Source organism: Myotis brandtii, unplaced genomic scaffold, assembly GCF_000412655.1.
Source record: "Myotis brandtii unplaced genomic scaffold, ASM41265v1 scaffold155, whole genome shotgun sequence".
NCBI classification, from domain to species: domain Eukaryota; kingdom Metazoa; phylum Chordata; class Mammalia; order Chiroptera; family Vespertilionidae; genus Myotis; species Myotis brandtii.
The window spans coordinates 1103146-1123344 of record NW_005355621.1 but is presented as its reverse complement, the minus strand read 5'-3'; the positions used below and the strand labels follow the sequence as shown (position 1 = coordinate 1123344).

Sequence of the window (20199 nt, the reverse complement as noted above, 5' to 3'; positions counted from 1 at the left end):
GATTGCTGCAGCTATTCGGGGTCTTTTTTTTATTCCAGATGAATTTTTGGAGAGTTTATTCTAGGTCTGTGAAATATGCTGTTGGTATTTTAATGGGGAGTGCATTGAATCTATAGATTGCTTGGGTGGTATGGACATTTTAATGATGTTGAATCCATGAACATGGTATGTTCTTCCATCTGTTTATGTCTTCCTCTATCTCTTTTTCCAGTGTCCTGTAGTTTTCCAAGTACAGGTCTTTTACCTCCTTAGTTAAGTTTATTCCTAGGTGTCTTAATTTTTTTTGGTGCGATGGTAAATGGGATTGTTTTTTAAATCTCTCTTTCTGTAAGTTCACTATTGGTGTATAAAAATGCCATAGATTTCTTGGCGTTAATTTTGTATCCTGCTACATTGTCTTATCTTCCAAAACATCACACTCCTAGATTTCCTCTTGCTTCTCTAGCTTATACCTCTTAATCTTCTTTACCAGCTCCTCTTCCCCCAGCCTCTAAGTGTTAGCATTTTTCTGGGCTCTTGGTCCTCATTTTTTTCTGTATATTTTTCTCTAGGTAACCTCATCCATCCTTATAGCTCAAAATGCCTATACTCATATATATCATCAGGCATAGCGCTGATGGTCGCTTAAGGCCCTAGCTACATACATTTTGCTTCCTACTTGACATCTCTCTAGGCATCACAAATGTAATGTATTCATACAGAATTTTCCCCAAAATCTATTCTTCCTCCAGTCATCATCCCCTTCTCAATAAACGACACTACACTGCTTAAGCCAGAAACCTCCCTCTCCCCAACATGTAGCAAGTACTTTTCATTTTTCTTCAAAACTACGTATCGAATCCCCCCACCTCCTCCTCCATAAATTTATTCAGTGGCCCAGTTTCTTTCCAAATTGTCAAGTCATACTTTACCATCTGAGCATTGTCCTAACCTATATTGGGCTGCCATTTCCAAGTTCTGGGTTACAAAGGGGGACAGGAAAGTGGAGATGTACCCACTGTCTTGAAAACCCAAACCTGAAAATGGCATACAGTGTGTCCACACACATATTATTGGCAAGAACTCAGTCATCACCATGGAGAACAGCTGAGGAATGTGGTGTAGCTAGGCAGTCAAGGGCCTTGCCACAGTTCTCTTACTATGTAAGAAGAGAATGAATTTTGGTGGACAACTACCAGTTTTCATCACAATGCCTAACAAATAAACTAAGTCTTAGATAAGTATATTTATGTGACTTTAGATTATTTTCTCATGATTCGGAGATCTGAGTTAGTTTTACTACTTTGGTTATATAGTTGAAGAAAATTTATACAGGATAAAGTGCATTCTCTAGTGCTTCTCAAACTGTTTGTGACAAAGGACCACATTTTTGTTTCTTTTTTGTTGTTCATTTGCTTATTTTGTCCTAATGGTTTCTAAATGCATACTCTAAATTTGTTATACCGGTCTCAACTCATATACCTGTTTCTATGTGGTCTAGTAGCAAAGCTTTATAGTAACTTAATGTTGCTGTGATATCCAAAGATGTGATTATTTATTTTAATGATTCACTTTTATTGTATTTTACGAAAGTACTGTTCTACTGCAAATTATGGGAAAATAAACAACAAAAAGAACAAAAATGTGGTCCTTTGTCACAAATAGTTTGAGAAGAACTGTTCTAGAGAATGCATTTTATCCTGTATACGTTTTCTTCAACTATATCACCAAAGTAGTAAAACTAACTCAGATTTCAGAGTAATGAGAAAATAATAGAAAGCCTCATAAATATATTTATCTAAGATTTAGTTTAATTATTAGGCATTGTGATGAAAACTGATAGTTGTCCACCAACAATTTGGTACCTTACTCTTGAGTCTAGGCTGCTCGGTCTTGCACTCTAACTTTATAGAAATAGCCATGCCTTACTAAGTTAATGAGCATATTTAAAGGGCCTTTTCTCAGTCTCTTTGATTTTTTATTAATTATACTTTGTAAGCATACCTAACCTTTGATTTGTGACTTAATTCCTGAAAACCTGACCTCTAAGTGAAAATTTATTAATATCAAAATATTTTTATTGATTTTAATGGGAAAAAGTATATGTTTCATGATTATCTGCAATACCAAAGTAATTTTTAGATTAAAAAGTATATCAGTTGAACAATGAAAACAAATTCAGAAACGAATACTTTGAAAGTAAATAAAAATATTTTTGGCCTAAAATATGATGATCTGCTGTACTTGCAAACAAAGGAAGATTTGATAGTGAGTGGTGGCTGGTGAAGGAGGAATACAAAGGAGTCATTCTTTGGAAAGTGCTGGAGAGTCAGGTGGTAGACTTCAAGGCAGGTAACTTTGGGAGTTTGTGGTTTTCTTGCACTTAAAAATAGTTTTAGCACACCTGGACTAGCCACTGGGATACGACGAAACAGAGCCTCTGTTCTCAAGGGGTCTGGAGAAGGAGTAAGAAGCCTCAACAGCTCATTCTAAAAAAAGGCAAAAAAACTAAGTGCTGTTGCAGGCACAAACAGAAAGAAAGCAGAGGAGGAAATGGCGGGGGAGGCTTATAGACCTCTCAGACTTCGAACTAAGCCTTAGAAAAAGAGTGGAGTACTGACTGGCAGACATGGTGGCAGGGCATGCCATGCTGAAGGAGCAGCAGGGGAAATGGCTTCATGAGCTGTATGACTAGGATCTACTGAGAAGGTGCACATAGCCTGGGATTCCTGCCAAAATCACAATGCTTGGCCTGTATAGAGCCCTTTTTATTTAAAGAGTTAAAGTCTGATGATAGGTTAATAAAAACTTTGTAAAATCTTATATTGGTCATAGTTGTTATTGCTGTCCTTTTTATAAAATGCAGTAGGTACTGCTCTAGCTGGTTTGGCTCAGTGGATAGAGAGTCAGCCTGCAGACTGAAGGGTTATGGGTTTGATTCCAGTCAAGGGCATGTACCTGGGTTGCAGGCTCTTTCTGCACACCACTCGGGGCTTGCAGGAGGCAACCAATCAATGTGTCTCTCTCACATTGATGTTTCTCTCAGTGTGTCTCCCTCCCTTCCACTCTCTAAATGCCAATGGAAAAATATCCTTGGGTGAGGATTAACAAAATATATGTGTATATATAATGGGTACAGAAATAGGGAAGAAGTGGTTATACCTGCGAGACCCAGAACTGCACTTTATGGAGAAGAAAGCTGGATATTGAATTTTGAGAGAATGATCAGTGGTTCTTATATTTGCCAATGATTTTTTTAAAAATTCAAGAGAGGGTATATTCTGGGTTCATCTTAAAAGAATTGTTTCTGACATAGTGGCAAGGTTTGGAACCAGGACTACTTACATATATGTGTGTAATCTGTGCTCTGCACTGAGAGAACAAAGGAGAACTAAGATCTTCCCACACTCTGAGCTTCCCAAGCCATATGTGCTGGCACAGGGCTACCAGAGGAAGAGGGCTTTTTGAAAAGTTTGTCCATCCAGTAGGGACACGCTTTTGCAGTTATTTGGCCCGGAGAGAGGTGCCTTTTTGTGTTTGGCTCAAAGGCATCATATATATTAGCCAAGACCTCTTTGGAACCAAACTTAGAATAATTTTAGTAGTTTTGCCCACAGAAGATCTTCTTTGTGGTGTCACTCAATGATTAAATGTTATTACATGTTAGCTAAAGAAAGTCCTAAGGTTTATAAAACATGGGACTACTGACATAGAACTCTAAATTTAGAAGAAATATCACAGCTAACATTTGGCAGAAATGCGTATTTTTTAAAGTCTTTTACGAGAACCTGTACTTGTGAGCAGTTGTGAACCAAATCTCGAGGCATTAATCTTTACTTTTGGGAAGGGAACAGCTATGATTCAGACTGATGGCCTTACATGCTGATATTACCTATATGTAGTCTGAAATTAAAACTCCATTGAGAACAAAGCTATTTGAGAAATTTAAAACTAGTCAACTTAAAAGAGAATAAGTGATTTTATAGAAAGAATATTGGCTGGAAGTTAGGAAATCCATACTCTAGCTCTTACTACCCCACTAATTCACTCTGGCTGAGTATAAGCAACTTAACCTCTCTAGTCCTCAATTTCTATATCTGTAAAGTGAAAGAAGTGTACCAAATATAAGGTCTCTTTCAGTTCTAGCATTTTTTAATTTAAAAATAATAAAAGCCTTTCTAGCCAGATCTTAAACTGCTATTAAATACATTGGTAGAGAAACAGTCTGTTTTAAGCCAAATAATGATTTTTGCATTTTCAATCTTGTTTTCCAGAAACTCTGCGAAGGGATATTTAAAGTCCTTGTAAAGGACGTCCCAACAACATGTCAAGTGTCCTGCCTGGAAGTTCTCCGCATTCTCTCCAGAGACAAAAAGATTTTAGTTCCTGTAACAACCAAGGAAAATATGCAGATACTGCTGCGACTAGCGAAGCTGAATGAGTTGGATGATTCTTTGGAGAAGGTGTCAGAGTTCCCAGTTATTGTGGAGTCATTAAAATGTCTGTGTAACATAGTGTTCAATAGTCAGATGGCACAGCAGCTCAGCCTGGAACTTAACCTTGCTGCAAAGCTCTGTAACCTCCTGAGAAAGTGCAAGGACCGAAAGTTTATCAATGACATTAAGTGCTTTGACTTGCGCTTGCTCTTCGTCCTGTCACTTTTGCACACTGACATCAGGTCACAATTGCGCTATGAGCTCCAGGGACTACCGCTGCTAACCCAGATCTTGGAAAGTGCCTTTAGCATCAAGTGGACCGATGAGTATGAATCGGCCATAGACCATAATGGACCTCCTCTCTCACCTCAGGAGACAGACTGTGCCATTGAGGCCCTCAAAGCTCTCTTCAATGTGACGGTAGACAGTTGGAAGGTGCATAAAGAGGTAAGGTTAAGAAGGGTTTTATTTACTGTGTGATTTAATGCGTCTGGGGCACCCTTAGAGCTGCCTTAAAGGGAGGAATGCTAAGTTGGGAAATGGAAAAAATTTTGAGTTCCCCAGTTGTATGACTCAGGATTAATTTCTTAGCCATTATAAGTCTTACTCTTTCCACTTATCAGAAGAATAAGGGTGAAGATGGACCACTGTTTTTAAGAAGCCAAATATAGTTCCTTTTCTGAGTTGTACTATCATGTGTCTTTTTTTTTTTAAGAGTGCCTCTTTCAGGAACAAGGTTTAAATTACAAGATTTTAAGGAAAACAAAATAATGTTTAAAAAGGTATAGGCATTTTCACTGGTTGCAGTTTTAAAAGTTAAGACAAATCAAGCCAGTTGAAATTGATCAATCAGAATTAATGTCTGCTCAGAAGAGTAAAAGAGGCTGTATCACGTATCATCCCAGTCTCCAGAGTGTTACTTTATAGTGTTAGATAACAATCAGAAGTGGAGGACTACAACTAGATATCCATGCTTGTACAGTCCTAGGAAACAAGCATAACTACACGAGAGTATGGGAACGGTTATTTTAAACCACTTGACTTATTTCTAGACTAAGATCCTTTTCTGTGGTTTGGACTGTCCAGCAACCCAAAGTGAGGCAGATTTGATAGTTTATATTTGAGTACCCACAAGAACAATATGTTAAATAAGAAACTTAGTTTAAGGAAGTCAACAATTTCAAGTGAAGCGGATATAAACGTTTTTTCCTTGCTATAGAATCTTAACATTTCGCATTTACCCTCTCTCCTTAACCTTAAATAACTGGTGAAATTAAGCCTCTGTCTTTAAAAAAGAAGAAAGAAAAGAAAAAAAAGCATTTTGGTGCCAGAGTAAATGATATTTTCTGACAATTGACTTTAGGACTTAGGTTAACATTTTGCTGTGTCCATTTGAAGCAGTTCTTACCATGAATAAAGATATCTTTTTGCCAGCAACGTTCTTTGAAAGTGTTATCTCAGTGCAGTGCTATAGTGGTAGTGTGCAGGCATCTGAGTTTTAAAGTGAAAATAGGTCTGTATTTTGAAACCAAATATTTGAAGATCAGTCCTAACAGCTATTTTAGATGATCATAGTATGGTCAGTTTTTCCTGGGACTTGGCAGAAAAAAGTGTGGAAAGCCCACATGCTCCGAAACCAAATATTTGGAAGTATTTAAAATGTTATGTCTCTATGCTTATTTGGTACCTTCTATGGTTATTTTTCTTACACTGTTTGTTTTGGTGTTTTTAAATTTTCCATTTAGTTGCAAGAGCTCTTCTGAGGCTGTTGGTTTGCCATTGTTAGAGTCCCTGTTATTTAAATTGTGCCAAAATTAGCAGCTCACACTGTTCAGATTCCTGATAAAAAGGGTTTATAATTCAGTGGCTGCACGTCAGTATACTAGTATGTATGGGATGGCATGTAATAAATATCAGTAAATTGAGATTAGCCCTCCTGAGTGAGGCTGGAAGAAGCTTTAGAAAATGTTGAAGTGGCAAATACACATTCTGTGTTATAGAATGTTTATTCTCCAAAAGGTATGTCAGAGAGGATCAGTAGTCCTGCAGCAGACATCTCAGCAGACCTAGTGCCTCTTTTGAGTTGTGGATCAGATGATATAGCCATTATAAAATGTACCCTATTAATGTGACTTGGGCTTATTATATAGTATCAGAAATTTAGACAGTATTGAAAACAGCATCTTGCCAATCCATCTAGGCAAGAGTGTGGGAAAAGCGATTTTAAGCCACTTGAGTCCCTAGATTCAAATTTTAGCAAACATTTAGTCAATCATTCAGTCCATCAACAAATGTTTATAGACAATTGCTAGGTGTTAGGCTAGGTGTTGTGTAATATATTGACAATACTAGGTGTCTCTGCCTTCATGAAATTCCAGTTTTTGTTGGTGAAACAGGTAATAAATAAGTGAACAAATATATAATTTAAATTGTATAAATGCTAGGAGAAAAACAGTAGAATGACTGAGAATACTCTGTACAGTCACAGACCTCTGAAAATATTTCCTGAGATCTGAAGACAGTATGATTCAGCCATTTGAAGAATAGGGGATGAACATTTCCCAGAAATTGGACAGCATGTGAAAAGATGCAGAAATCAGCATAAAGTATTTTTAGTGAGATACCTACAGCCTACCATAAAGAAAATCGATAAAATAAAAAGGAAGAAAATCTATAATAAGAGTGCAGAGTCCATTTACCTGGGTTTTAATATCTCCTTGATTGTCAAATGAAAAAGATCTTTCTCCAGTTGAGCATATACTTAAAGATTTGTTAATGCTTTAAAATGCCAGTTGAAATAAAGGGATATGGAAAACGTATTACACAGAAAAAAATCCAACTTTAAAATTTAACTTTAAAAGTAATGTTATTTTTTCTTTTTACAAAAATAATACATGCTAATTATAGAAAATCCATGGGGAAAAGAGCATACAAGCAATACGCAAATACAAATTATCTACCACTCAAAGATAAGCACTAGTTGCATTTTTATGTATATCTTTCTAACCATTCTCCATTGTATAATATGTAAATATAAACACGTATACATTTTTTACAAAATTTGAGTCATTTAAAATCTTGATTTCTTTTCACAACAAATGTTCTGATAGAGTAGTGGTTTTCAAAATGTGTTCCTTGAAGCCCTAAAGTTCCTAGGAGTAGCCCCGGTGGATGAGTGGGCAGGGCTTCCATGTTCCCCAGCCTCACTTAAAAAGAGCACATTTGATTGTTGCTATTAAATTTAGGTTATAACTGGATTTTATATCATGGATAAAAAGTTCTGCAACCAAAAAAAATTTGACAACTGCTTTTTTCTTTTATAGTTAAAGGATGGTAAATTCTTATGAAGCATGTTACTCTCTTCGTAAGGTACTCTCCTTAAGGATTTATCATCCTTTAACAAATCCCCTATATATAAGCATTTAAATTATTTGCAATTCTTTGCTATTTCAAATAATAATACAATGTTGTAAAAATCTTTGTAGATAAATTCCTAGAATTGTTAGGTCAAAGGGTTTTTCAAAACTTTAAGGTTTATTGACATGCATTGCCAAACTGACTTTCAGAAGCATAGTGCACGTTTATATCTTTTCAAACCCTGGGCATTTCGCTTTTTAAAATCATTACCTATTTTATAGCTCAACCATTACAGAAAATCCAGATGTTTGGTTTTGGTTTTAACTGTTTTAGTCGGTATTTTTTTACTATTCATTTACAATTCACCATAAACAGAAAATTAATGACTAGGTTTTTCTTGAGATTTAGCAAATTAGTGCCATTTGTTCATTTTTAGGTCCATGCCTCAGTGTTAAACTCCTGCCTGCTTGGTGATGCCAGCAGCAGGTTAATTTGGAGATTGTTTTCCATTCAGTAGAAAATGTAGCTAATTTCTACATGTGGTGTCAGTCTTGTTTTCCTCCCTCCCTTCCCTTCCTTTTTTTTCTTCCTTCCTAATGGTAATGTGTTTAAGAAGATCAAATGATTTCTTTAGCAGGATCTGAAGTTAGTTCTAGAAAAGTGAATTTAAAAGGTCTTGTCTTCCTTCTGCTTTAACCTTAACTTTGTTAAATCTCTGTTGATGGGGGAAAGCATGTTATTCTAGAGAGCCCTTACTTAACACACATTCCCTTCTTCAGTACTTCCCTTCAGTGCAATATAATGAGACAATACAAGGACCAACAGACCCTGTAGAGCTAGACAACCAAGTGCAAAGAAGCAGTTTGAGTAGAGTAGTCAACGAATATTTTTTGAGTGAAATAAAAAAGTGAGTATCCATAGAAGGTAATTGGGAATGTCACATTGTAACAGAAGAGTTTAGTTCCATGATTATTTTAGAGGCTTTGAAGGAAATGTAAGAAAAAGGACATGATATTAAGTAAAACTAAACCTTCAAGCTGTGCCACATTTTTTGCAGAATCATTTTTTCAACAAACATTTATTGCCCCGTATGTGCCAAGTTCTGTGTTAAGCACACAAGATGCAAGACAAAGCATCAGTGACCTCAAAGAACTAACAGTCTAATAGGAAAATCAGACATATAAACATAGGTGGATATACAACTGTTTGTTACATTATTTACTGTTCTCTGTATTTTCTTATTTGAAAATAAAAAAGAATCACCTCAGAAATGCACAGTTGCTTCAAATGCTATATGTTTTAGATCTTTGGGGGTATTATGTCTGAAGTCGTTAGCATAACCTTTCCACTAAGCAACATACCGAGCACAAAGTAGATGTTCAGTAAATATTTTCTTAATGAAAAATAAAATGTGATATAGTTTGATATCTGTGTAGAAGAAATCACTTGAAGTTGACAGGAAGAAAGGAAAGTTTATGGTACCTTTTAAATTTTCAAAGCTAGTAAAACATTTTCTAGGAGCCTAAAAAATTTAATGACATTGTTTAGATGAGCAGATTTCTAGCCTTTTTGGGATTACAGCACTCTATTTTGTAAACATTTATATTTCCTTTCGTCAGTTAATTCAAATTATTACTTTGAATTATTACTTTATGCCCAGCACCATGATAGATGTAAAAGAGGTAAAGGAAATAATTTTTGCCTATAAGGAGAGAGATTTTTGAACATATACAATTTAATAGGACAAATAGCTATGGTAGAGGTAAGCAAAAGGGCCAGAGTAAAGCATAGGATGAAAAGCTACCTGAAATATTTTCAAGTAGGAACGCTTAATGCATTTGTGCACACCTGTCTGTGTTCGTATTTGTTTCACTTTTTCTAGAAAGGAAATTGAATTTATATAGGACAAGTTTCCTAAATTTTATCAAAGTAAATTAGAACTACCTTGAGATAACAAAACCAGTTTAGGACTCATTAGTGTGAAGTATTCTCCCTTTAGATTTTCTCTCAGGCATTGATTAGATCGGTTAAAGCTTTGAATGAAAAGGTGTGAAGAAATTGGTACCTTTACCAAACGGAAGTGAAATCTTCTACAGTTTGCACACGAGAAAAAAAGCAACAGTACACCAGAATCTACATGAAGAAATACAGGCTGTATAAAGAAGTCCCAAAGAATTTCCTGAGTTTTGTCATCTCATTTTCATTTTCACAACAGACCTACTTGGCTTTCTCTCTCTTTTTCCTCCCTTTGTCCTTAGAGACTTCTTTTCCTTCACCACCTTTGGAGATAGTATGATATCAGAGGAAAGAATATTGATTCCCTAAAGATATCAAAACTAAGATCATGAAGCAAGCAAATGACAGTTGTATAAACTGGGTTTGTATAATGTTTTATAAAGAGTAATTATTTTTAAACCTTCTATCATCCATCTGAGATAGGAGCATTAACCCCATTGAGAAATGAGGACACTAAATAAAGATCAGAAAGTTTAAATTGTTTATGGAAAAATTACACAGCAAAATAAGCAACAATACCGGTAGGGCTCTAGCCGGTTTAGCTCAGTGGATAGAGCGTCGATCTGCAGACTGAAGGGTCCTCGGTTCGATTTTGGTCAAGGATATGTACCTCAGTTGCTGGCTATTCCCCGGCCCAGGCCCTGGTCTGGGCACATGCAGGAGTCAACCAACTGATGTGTTTCTCTCGCAACGATGTTTCCCTCTGTCTTTCTCTCTCTTTTCCACTCTCTCTAAAAATCAATGGAAAAATATCCTCGGTTGAGGATTTAAAAAACAAACAAACAAAAAACAGAAGGGACTAGTGTTCACTCTAACCTTTGCTATATAATGCTTCTTAAATGATAGCACTCATTCAACAAATATTGTTGAGACCTAGATTGTGGAGTCGAATAAAAAGTCTAGAAACAAACCTATACATATGCAGTCAACTGATTTATGATATAGATAACATTGAAGTACAGTGGAGGGAAGGTGAGCTTTTTAATAAATTGCAATTGTGTGGCTGTATGGAAAAAACAAATGTGAATCTCTACCTTGTACCAGATACAAATAATTGATTCAATATGGATAAGAGAACTAAATATAAAAGGCAAAATATTGAAGCTCTTTGAAGAAAACAGATTATCTTCATGACTTTATCTTAAACAAGTCAAACATTTCTTAAATAGGCAAAGATTTCTTAAACAGGACAAAATAAAGATCAAACCATAGAGGGGAAATTGACAATTGAGTCCATCAAGAGAAGAAAGTAAAAAGGTAAGCCACCAGTGGAAGAAGATATTTGCAACACATATATGCAGTAAAGGACTTCATCCAGAATACATTAAAAACTCCTACAAATCCATACAAATAAAGTCAGCAACCCAATAGAAAAATAGGCAAAAGACTTGAACAGGCCCTTTACCTAAAGAGCTGTTCAGATGACCAAAAGACATATGAAAAGGTGTTCATCAGGAAAATGCATAATAAAACCATGAGACACTGCACACAAGAATAACAAATTAAATAGGCTAACAATACCAAGTGTTGGCATAGCTGTAGAAAACTGGTGAGAGTATAAATTGGTTTAAACACTTTGAAATACTGTTTGGGAGTTAGTACCTTCTAAAGCAGTGGTTCTCAACCTTCTGGCCCTTTAAATACAGTTCCTCATGTTGTGATCCAACCATAAATTATTTTCGTTGCTACTTCATAACTGTAATGTTGCTACTGTTATGAATCGTAATGTAAATATCTGATATACAGGATGGTCTTAGGCGACCCCTGTGAAAGGGTCATTCGACTGCCAAAGGGGTCTCGACCCACAGGTTGAGAACCGCTGCTCTAAAGCTTCACATATGTATATGCCCTGTGACCCAGCATACCAAATGACATGAAAAGAAGTATGTTCATGGCAGCACTCTTCAATATAACCCCAGCCTGGAAATAATCCAAATGTTCATCAAGAGTAGCATGGATAAGTAAATTGTAATGTATTCATTGTATGCAGCAGTGTTTTCTTAACCTAACTGTGGCAAAGGACTAGATTTCCCCCCAGCTTTCAGAATGAAACTCTTGTATAATATATTACACACAATGTCAAACTGCTCAGAAATTTATAAATGCTCACATGCACCTTTCGTACGTACTCATGGCCTTGCAGATCAGTGGCAAACGGTGTAGACAAGCAGTGGTTCACAAACTGCACTGCAAGTAGCACTGCTCTCAAGCAATGAACTGAAAAACTTCTACCTACAACACAACAGCATGGATGGATTTCACAACCAGATACAAAGGAGTCTATATTTTATGATTCCATTCATATAAGGTTTATTGACAACAAAACTAAACCTGTGATGTGAGACATTAGGATTACCCTTGAGTAGTGGAGGAATATCATTGGAAGGAGCCAAGAGGGAATTCTGGTTTTCTTAATCTTAGCATTGCATCATTTTTGTGTTAATTATATGAATGTGCTCATTTTGTGAAACTGATCTAGATGTACACTTATAATTTGGGCACATTTTTTTTACCATTTATATTAAAAATAATTGAGCCCTGGCCAAATAGCTCAGTTGGTTAGAACGTCAACCCAATACGCCAAGGTTGTGGGTTTGATCCCTGGTCAGGGCACATACAAGAATGCATAAATGAATGCATAAATAAGTGGAACAACAAATTGATGTTTCTCTCTCTCCCTTCCTCTCTCTCAAAATTACTAAATTTTAAAAATTGATTGAACACCTATTATATACATGCCCTCTAAACTTGTGAAGGTAATAGGTTAGTGGAGAAGACCATGTATATGCAAGTATATAATCATGTGGAATTACAAATGATGATTTCACGAAAAAAATTCTAACAAGATGTAGTGATAGAAAATAATGAAGGGAAGAATCTACTTTAGATAAGGTGGTCAAAGAAGGGTCTTCTCTAAGAAGATTTCAGTGGACTCCGATGCCAAGAGTGGAGGCAACAGTCAGGGACATCAGTAGTTGTTTTGAGTAGAGAAATAGGATTTAGTGGATTTATTATAAAAGAGGGCATGGCAGATACAGGGTACAACTTGGAAATTGGTGTTATGAAAATTGGGGCCCTGGCTGGTTTGGCTCACTGGATAGAGCGTCAGCCTGAGGACTGAAGGGTCCCAGGTTCGATTCCGGTCAAGGGCATGTACCTTGGTTGCGGGCACATCCCCAGTAGGGGGTGTGCAGGAGGCAGCTGATTGATGCTTCTCTCTCATCAATGTTTCTAACTTTCTATCCCTCTCCCTTCCTCTCTGTAAAAAATCAATAAAATATATTTAAAAAAAAAAAAAGAAAATTGGGATAGGAGGAAATGGGATAGAAGGAAGTAGGATCTGGGGTTTACAGTTGCAAATAATGGAAAAACCAAAAAGGATAGTTTTGCAAAAGGCCTGTGATACCTAGAATAAAGGAAAATTAGTTTAAAAGGAAGTGAATTCCCAGTTAATTTTCAAAGCCAAGGAAAATGTGATTAAATTAACTAATAGATGAGTTTTGCATGCATTTCATTGTGCTTGGTGTAACTTGGGGTAAATGTATATTTACATATTAGAGAATTTCGACTCAAGCATTTGAAGATGGATGGCAAACGGGACAGCATTCATTCCAACCCTGCCAGCCTTCATGTCTCTGGCATTCCACTGGTCCCTTTTCTCCTTTACTCTTCCCGGTTCCACCACCACACAGTTATTTCAGTATCACTCATTTCAGCTCTATCAATCTCACTTTTTGGTTTCCTTTCTCCCTCATTCTTGCTCCTCACCTTCAAATGTTTCATTGAAAGTATTGAGCACCTTCAGTTGGTTGAACATTATCCCATACACCAAGAGGTCACCGTTTCGATTTCCATTTAGAGCACATGCCCGGGTTGCAGGCTGGATGCCCAGTAGGAGCGCGCAGGAGGTAGCTGATCACTGTTTCTCTTTCATTGATGTTTCTCTCCCTCTCCCTTCCTCTCTCTCTAAAATCAATAAAAGCGTAAAAATAAAAAAAGGAAAGTACTGAGCACTTTCATGTATTTCATCTTCTTTAATTCTTTCATAACCCTAACAACCTCATGTTTTCGGAGATGCATATGGGGAAGCTTTGGCTCAAAGAAGCTATATGATTTGTCTTAAGGTCACAACCTAAACACCTGACAACAAGTGCAGTGCTTTTTCTATTATGCCACTGCATCTACCCACAATGGTGTTATGTTTAAAATATTGTTATCTGCTTTATGAGTAATGAAAGTGTGCCCTACTGCTTGTTAGATTTCATAAGAGATATTCTTCCTAAAGGGCTGAGTTATATATCTGAATATAGGGTATATGTGTATAATATGTGAGCATATTCCACTTCATATAGACTTTTAATCATATATATATACTGAATTTTTTTATTTCAGTAGTTTTGAAGTAGACTTTCTGAAGTATAGTATATCTGGAATCGCTACCATAATTCTCACTAATTTTATGTCTTAATTACTAAAATTCTGGAAGAAGATAGATATGATCTTGATGTAGATAATTAAAGAAATTGTAGTGATCCAAGATCTCACTAAAAATAAGGTAGTAAACCAAGTGATTATTCTGAGCTTAGCTTATTTCCTACTGTCTTCAACACCACTACCAATGAGTAAACATTGGAAAAATAGATTAAACTTAGGTCACCTGTTTTTCATCACTTGCTGGTGACTCTGGGGAAATTTATCAGCAAGATTTGGAGGAACTAGGAGATTAAGAAGATTCATTAAAATAAAGTTGGTAGATTATAGATTTTAATCCATTACTTTTGAAAGTTAAGAGATATTTTTATTAAGGATGTACAACCCATTCCTAAAATATCTGATAGCATTACATCTGTATGAACTTTTTCAGTGACTTGTAACTGGAACAATATACTCTCAAACAAAAGAATCTAGACTTTTCTAGAAATGCAAAAGATCCCTAGTTGAATTGGTCTTAAGCTGAAACAGTGAGTGGGTAATGTATGGATGCTTGATCCTGCCTCTCTTTGTCTGACATGTTCTAAGGCAGGAGTGGGGAACATCCGGCCCTTAGGCAGTATAATGCCCTCAAAATCATTTGGTCTGGCCCTGACAAGGCATAGGGGTCAGTTAATTAAATATTTGATCAAATATAGCAGGCTAATTTTTAATTTGATAATTTTGTATGGCACTTGAATGGCGTTATAAATATCCAAATAGCTGTTAACAGAAAAAAAGGTTCCCCACCCCTGCAAGGGAGCGGCTAGATCAGGGGTGGGCAAACTTTTTGACTCGAGGACCACAATGGGTTCTTAAACTGGACCGGAGGGCCGGAACAAAAGCATGGATGGAGTGTTTGTGTGAACTAATATAAATTCAAAGTAAACACCATTACATAAAAGGGTACAGTCTTTTTTTTTTAGTTTTATTCATTTCAAATGGGCCGGATCTGGCCCGCGGGCCGTAGTTTGCCCACGGCCGGGCTAGATCAACAACTACTGGTTTCAGCCATTTCTGGAGGTGGCTGTAGCTGTTGATGTGAGAATGACTATGCCCTCTGTGTATGGGATAAGAATGACTGTTTTGAAGGGCAGATAGGCCATAATACACTCCCAGGGATGTAGTGATGTACCAGACTCCTTCATTAAGGTATTCAATCTCTAATTTTTCTTCCCCTCTTTTTTATGTGCCATAGAGTGATTCTCATCAGTTCCGTGTCATGGCAGCTGTCCTTCGCCATTGTTTACTAATTGTAGGTCCAACTGAAGACAAAACAGAAGAGCTGCACAGGTAGGTAATCTCCAGTTCTTATTGTTTTTATGCATCTAATTTTAGTTGTTATAAGCACAAGAAAGTAAAAATATCATAATAAATCAGGTAACTGGTAGGTTAGAAATCATTACTAGGCTCTAAGGAGCAATTTTCATTGTCCCCTTTGACTTATAAACTGAGCTCCAACAATAGAAGAGAATTTGGCATTTGTTGCATTCAACAAGAAAACCCAGAACAACTATAATAATAGCACACAGTTATTGAATAATGTGTGTGGCATTATGTTAAGTTCTTTATAAAGGTTAACTCCTTTTAATCATCATACCAGCCTTATGAGGTAGGTACTACTATTTTTTCTTCTCAATAGATGATGAAACAGGCATAGAAAGATAAGCAATTTCTCCAAGATCATATATATCCTTAACTAGAGGCCTGATGCATGAAATTCATGCAAGAGTAGGCCTTCCTTTCCCCGGCTGCCAGCACCGGCTTCCCTCTGGCACCCAGGACCCGGGCTTCCCTTGCAGCCCAGGTTTGTCCAGAAGGATGTCCGGTCTAATTAGCATATTATGCTTTTATTATTATAAATAAGTGAAAGAGCTTGGATTTGAACCCTGCTTTTAATTACTACACTTAAACTAATATGCTCACTAATTTCATTGTATTTACCAAAAAATATATCTTAAGCAATATAAATTATATTTTATAAACTGTAAGAATTGGATCTTGCCTGGCCGGCATGGCTCAGTGGTTGAGCGTCTACCTATGAACCAGGAGGTCATGGTTCGATTCCCAGTCAGGGCACATGCATGCCCAGATTGCGGGCTCGATCCCTAGTGTGGGGCATGCAGGTATATATATTGAGAGAGAGAGAGAATTGGATCTGTCTCAAGTAATCCTATTTAATAATAGACAAACATGGTAATTGACCGTACCTTTGCTACGCCTCCCATTGGCTAATCAGCACAATATGCAAATTAACCGCCAACAAAGATGGCGGCTAATTTGCATACTGCAGGCAGGGCTGGACAGCACCATCCCACCTGCCCTGCCGCCATCCAGGCCTGCTATTTGCCACCCGGGGCAGTGAGCGTCCGTGTGCAACCCAACCCAGGGCAGCTGGGCGGTGCAGCGAAGGCTTGAAGGAGGCTCCGGCCAGAGCAGCAAAGGCTTGAAGGCAGCTCCGGCTGGAGCGAAGGCCTGGGTCCCAGGTGCCGGAGGAAAACCGGTGCCGGCAGCCAGGGGAAGGGAAGGCCTACTGCACGAATCTTTTCGTGCAACAGGCCTCTAGTAATATATAAAAAATAGTTAATATAAAGTTTTATGACTTGCCTGTTAGAGTATTAATGGACTACTGTTGAAATTTATCATTCTCTGAGAACTGAATAATATTAATTAATGCATTTTTCTAGTACTCTTTCTGTTCAAGATCAGATTTGCAGTAACAAGACTTCTGACTTTAACATGAAACTGCTCATGGTGCTTAATAAGAATGCAAGTGGCCTTTTAAACAATTTAAATAAATTTAAATCTGCAAAAAAGGAAATTTGGCATTACCTCTGCTTTACAAATAAATTTGAAGGTTGGGTTCTTAATAGTAGAAATTGCCTTTGAACACTTACAATATTCTGTTTTCCAAAATATGGCTTAAATAAAATGAAACATATTCTTGTTATTTTTTCAAGCAAATCCACTTTTTTTTTGTTACAATTGGCAATTTACCATTTGATATTGTAATGAGTTTTTTGGTAGGTTATCTTTATGTACTGTATCCTGCAAGTATGCAAAAGATAGTGTCTTTGTTACAATTGAAAAGTGTAATTTTTTATCCAGCTACAGATCAAAAGTTCCTTCAATTTTCTTGAGACTGTGCCTTCAAAAAATAATCAGATAACTGCAATAAATCATATTCTCTAAAAAGATTTTATTGAGCATTTTTCTTAACGTAATTTTTTTTATAATCAAGAGGCATTAGAAATGTAGATACTAAAACTAAAAGAAAATGGGGTTTATAAGCCCAGGAGTAAATTGATTTTTTTTTTAAAATCAGATATCATGAGTTAAAGAACATTCATAGAAAGATGTGAGAACATTAAATACAAAGTGTATTAAACGTCATTGTTACACTAATCACAAAAACATTGCTAAGGATTTCTCTGAAGAATGAATTTAATATTTGAACATAGTACCTGGTATCCATCAAAATAGAGCAAAACTATAGTTTTTTTAAATCAGATTTTTAAAAAAGTAATCGGATTTCTTTATTTTCCTTCCTGAGAGTTGCTTTAAATATTATTTTTCTTAAATTAATTTAAAATATATTTTTCTTCAAATTTGCTTTTATCTTAAAAGTTGCTTTGATAAACTATAAGCTACACTGTAAATAAAAAGGGCTTTCCCTAGAGCAGGGGAGGGGGAACTTTTTTCTTCTGCCAAGGGCCATTTGGATATTTATAACATCATTCAAGGGCCATACAACATTATCAACTTAAAAATTAGCCTGCTATATTTGGTCAAACATTTAACTGACCCCTAATGCCTTGGCAGGGCCAGACCAGATGATTTTGAGGGCCTTAAACTGCCTAAGAGCCTGTTGTTCCCCACCCCTACCCTAGAGCCAGTATAGAATTTACCAGTATAGAATCCTCAGAGGCTTTCCTGGAAGATTGAGGTTGCTGCTGACTTGGCAGTTTGTCTGGAGTGGCCCTGCATATCCCTTAATCAGAATTTAAAGTGATTATTCTAGCAGTAATGAATCTAGGCTAATTCACTTAATACAGGAAAACTGCATCAACTTCAAAGGGCTATTCTAGGAGGCTTACTAGAATTGTAATGTCTACTAAATTCTGCTCATTTGTAGTGATCCTGAAAACATTTTTTTTGTGTGTATAAGACATAAGTTTAAGGGGAAAAAATACTGTTTCAAAGTAACATCTCACTCCATTTTTAAAGTTATTTTCTAAGGGTGTGTTGTTTTTTTGACACTGATTTGTTTTAAGGTAAAATGTAATGAAATAGATAAACCTGGATGGCATAGTGTATGGTTATATATTATTATCAAACTCAAAGGGTTACAATAATGATTAAGTGAGAAATAAATAAAGAACTCTGTCCCTGGCACTGAGTAAGCTCTTAGTAACTGGGGGAGCTGTTGCACCCATCACCATGATAGTGCTACTTCTAGTACTATTATAATAAGCACATTGGCTTTTAAAGCCAATATTTAGTTCCAGATCTCTTTTTAAAAATTGTTTCTTGATTTTGATATTTTGTTTTTGAACTTATTTCTGTGTTTATCCTGTAATTGTGTAGAGAAATGTTTTCTGTTAATCTAAGTTTTTCTCAAGCCATGTATGTTTTATGAAACATACATGTCAGGAGTCTATTAAGGTGCTGTAGGAGATGAGTGAGTTAGAAGATGGCTTCGCAGCAACTTTTTCTGATATGTTATCTCTGTAAGACAGTGCTTTCCCCCTCCCCCCCAGAGAAATCAAGGGGGCATGAACATAGAGATAAAATGAGTTAGCTTACAGTAACAGCTGACTTGACCTTTATTTCCACTAATCAGCATCTTAGTTATTAAAATCTGTATTATATTTCATTTCTTACTTACAGTAACAAGCAAATTGTTGGTATGATCCACCTTCTTTGCTACATTAAAGGACAGCCTAGTTCTGTTATCTCTGCCTGAAAGTATTTATAGCCCTCTTGTCCATAATCAATAAGCTTATGCATTAACACTTAGCCAAAAAAAGTTGCATGTGGATGTGGTTGTGGTTGTGGTTGTGGTTTTATTTTAGAGAGAAGGGGTAAGATAAGATGGCCCATCCACTGGAGAGGAGAAAAAAAGAAGGGAAAAGGGCAAGATCTGATTTAATATCATTTAGCCTCTCAATCTAATTTCTTTCACTCAGCACATTGGCATCTACAATGCTTTTTCTGTTGTTTCTTTTAGACCAATTCATTTTATTTCATATACTAGAGGCCCGGTGCACGGATTCGTGCACTGGGCGGGTTCTCTCGGCCTGGCCTGCGGGGATCAGGCCAAAGCTGGCTCTCCGACATCCCCTGAGGGGTCCCGGATTGTGAGAGGGCACAGGCCAGACCAGGGAGGGACTACGGAGGGCTTCAGGGCGTGTCCGGCTCGTCTCGCTCAGTCCTGATCAGCTGGACCCCAGCAGCAAGCTAACCTACCAGTCGGAGTGTTTGCCCCCTGGTGGTCAGTGTGCATTATAGTGACTGGTTGAACGGTTGCAAGAACTGTCGGACACTTAACATATTAGGCTTTTATTATATAGGATTGAAGGGGACAATTTAATACCTAGTGACACCTCATTACAATGCTAAGCATAATGTCTTTTTTCCCCCAGCTTTATCTATATATATGAAAGCCTAAGCAAGCGTTTGACCCATAGCTATGATGCACACTAACCACCAGTGGGCAGTCGCTCAACGCACAGGCATGGAAACATGGAACAGACTGATGAATCTCAGAGGGAAAGGGAGAGGAGGGAGGGCAAGAACAGATTAACCGAAGATCTTATATGCCTACGGGGGTGGGGCCGGCTGGCCAACCTCCTGCAGCCCCTCCCCCTAGCTGGCCCCACCCCCGATGGGCCCCTCCCACATATTTGCCCACGGCCCCTCCCCCCAGCCCGCTCCACCC

General features: G+C 37.1%; 1 protein-coding gene across 1 annotated transcript in view; it reads left to right on the top strand.

The window, feature by feature from the left end:
* Nucleotides 1–20199, top strand: part of RIC8B (RIC8 guanine nucleotide exchange factor B) — a gene marked incomplete at its 5' end in the record, with an annotated part of 107753 nt that overhangs the window by 29162 nt on the left and 58392 nt on the right. Inside the window, 2 exons of the mRNA XM_014536007.1 lie at nt 4254–4862; nt 15457–15551. Coding sequence (XP_014391493.1) covers nt 4254–4862; nt 15457–15551 — 704 coding nt within the window. The remainder of the gene's footprint in view (nt 1–4253; nt 4863–15456; nt 15552–20199) is intronic.